The following is a 2,307-nucleotide window of genomic DNA, read 5'->3' on the forward strand; positions in this document are numbered from 1 at the left end:
TCCTTTTCGATCTTGGCCAGAACACAGATATCCTTGTGCACGAACACAGATATCCTTGGGCGCCGGCCGCCCAGCCTCCCAGCTGCCATCGATTTGCAGCTGCATCCAAGGAGGCCAAAAGCACAGCAGCACACACATCAAGCCAACAGCTTGTACTCCTCTCTGTTCTCACTCAAGGTCATGTCTATCTCCTAATTGCCAGCACCGACTCCCTTTTGTTATTCATATTCAGGAAAGAGCAACCACCAGCACCTTGCTCCTCCACCGTAGTTTAATCAAGCAGTAGCGGCAGCAACCAGAGCAGCAGCACCAAGAGAGAGAGAGATGCTGGCACATGAACCTAGCTGTCAGATCCACGTCGTAGCACAACCAGCGTGCCACACAAGCGGGTTAACATAAGTTGTGAGGAACTAGAACTTGCATGGTACAATTAGCAAGTTTAAGGATTTTATAGTGCATTTTGAGAGTTTGAGTACAGGGATGATAGAGGACCGAAGGTGGACTTTACCCTTCCATTTACCTACAAGAACGACATGAGAAAGGATAAAAAACACACAGTACAAACAGAAGAGATGATCCTAACACTACACACCCATCGCACTAAACAGTAAACACACGCGGCGGCGGCTGCTCTGTACAACGGGGACACGCTAAGCTAAGTGATCATACAACACGCGGACACTGATGTCTGATGAACGGGTGTACGTATCATCGTCCCCGGCGGGACAGCGAGTCCCAGAGGTCCGTACACCGGCGGCGTGCAAACCCGACGCGGCCGGCGTCCACGTCGTACATCACCTCGAACCCCTGCTGCTGGAAGTTGCCCAGCGTGCCGGCTGGCCCGTCGTCGCCGTCCCCGCCGTTCATCAGCATCAGGCACCCCATGCCGCCGCCCCCCTCGCTCTCGAACCCCATGAAGTAGTTCCTCCGCGGCAGCGCCACCGTCGCGTTGCCCCGGAAGTGGAGCGCCAGCGGCGGCACGCCGCGGTCCGTCGCGGCGTAGCGGTAGCAGGGCGCGAGCCCCGTCTGCGCCTCGGCGCGCTCGGAGCGCGCGAACCCCGCCGCGTCCATGGCGCGCGCGAACGCCTCGACCACCCGCGCGTGCGTCTCGCCGGGCAGCATGGTGAACGTCGTGCCCGAGTCCACCACCATCCCACCGTTCCCGGCGCGGTCCACGCGCCCGAGCTCCGGGCGGGCCGGGATCCTCGTCGCGCCCACCGAGACCGCCTCCAGCGCCACCGAGTAGAAGTACGGGTGCCTCGGGTTGTGGAGCAGCGGCGTGTACACGAAGCCGCCGCCGCCGCCCGCCTCGGCGGCGCCGAGGCCGGCGGCGTCATCCGGGCTCCGGCCGAGGATGAGGGGGCTGGGCCGGACGAGCCGGTCGGCGCGGAAGGAGTGGGACACGAGGCAGTAGGAGAACCTGCCGGAGAGCGACGGCGAGAGCTGCGCCGGCAGCGAGAGCGGGCCGCGCCCGAACCCGGCCACCCCGACGGGCTCGGCGAGCGCCGTGTGCGCGCACGCGAAGGTGAAGTTCTCCACGGCCACGGACGCGGCCATCCCGACGCGCCCCCGCCTGAGGTGCGCCACGAGGCTGCCGTCCCCGTACGCGTAGTAGAGCGGCGGGCACGGGTGTGCCGACGGGCCGCAGGAGGCCGTCTCGATGTCCTCGAGCGGGCACCCCGCCGCGGCGCAGAGGTCGGAGGGTGGCGCCGAGGAGTGCGCCGCCGAGCAGAGCGGCGACGCGCAGGGGACGCGCCGCGAGTCGGGCGGCGGCGGGAGGGGCGCGGAGTGGCCGCCCGGCGGCGTGGGCTTGCCCTCGCAGAGCATGCAAGTGAAGGGCGCGCAGGGGAACCAGACGAGGTCGCTGCCGGTGTCGAGGAAGAGGGACACCGGGGCCGCGGCGGACGCCGGCCCCACGGACAGGGACAGCGTGTAGTCGCTGCCCGGGGCGAGCGGGAGCGAGAGCTGGCGGTGGTGCCCGGGGGATGGCGTTTGCGTGCCCCCGCGCGCGCGGTGGCGGCGGTGGCGCGCGGCCGAGCGGAGGGAGGAGGAGCGGATGAGGTGGTGGACGGGGACTGGGAGGGGCGTGGTGCCGTTGGCCCCGCGGAGCGAGCAGAGGGTGTTGGTGAGCGGGACGAGCAGGGCGTGGCATTGCTGCTGGAGGAGGAGGTTGAGGGCGAGCAGAGCGGCCAAGCAGAGGAGGCGCATGGCACCGCGTTGTCGCGGTCGAAACCGTCGGGTTTCTGGGCCTGGCAAATGGCGATGGTGCTCTCGTGGGGTTTTGGCTTGCTACTTGCTAGGGGACGG

At 66.6% G+C, this 2,307-nt stretch overlaps 1 protein-coding gene across 1 annotated transcript; it reads right to left on the bottom strand.

Annotated features, from left to right (window-relative positions):
* Positions 1-417: 417 nt before the first annotated feature.
* LOC101768737 (probable aspartyl protease At4g16563) lies at positions 418-2,307 on the bottom strand. The gene has a single exon (XM_004976304.3). The coding sequence runs from the start codon at positions 2,206-2,208 to the stop codon at positions 709-711; it is 1,500 nt and encodes a 499-aa protein (XP_004976361.1). The 5' UTR covers positions 2,209-2,307; the 3' UTR covers positions 418-708.

The sequence above is a fragment of the Setaria italica genome, chromosome VII (genome assembly GCF_000263155.2).
Source record: "Setaria italica strain Yugu1 chromosome VII, Setaria_italica_v2.0, whole genome shotgun sequence".
Taxonomy (NCBI): domain Eukaryota; kingdom Viridiplantae; phylum Streptophyta; class Magnoliopsida; order Poales; family Poaceae; genus Setaria; species Setaria italica.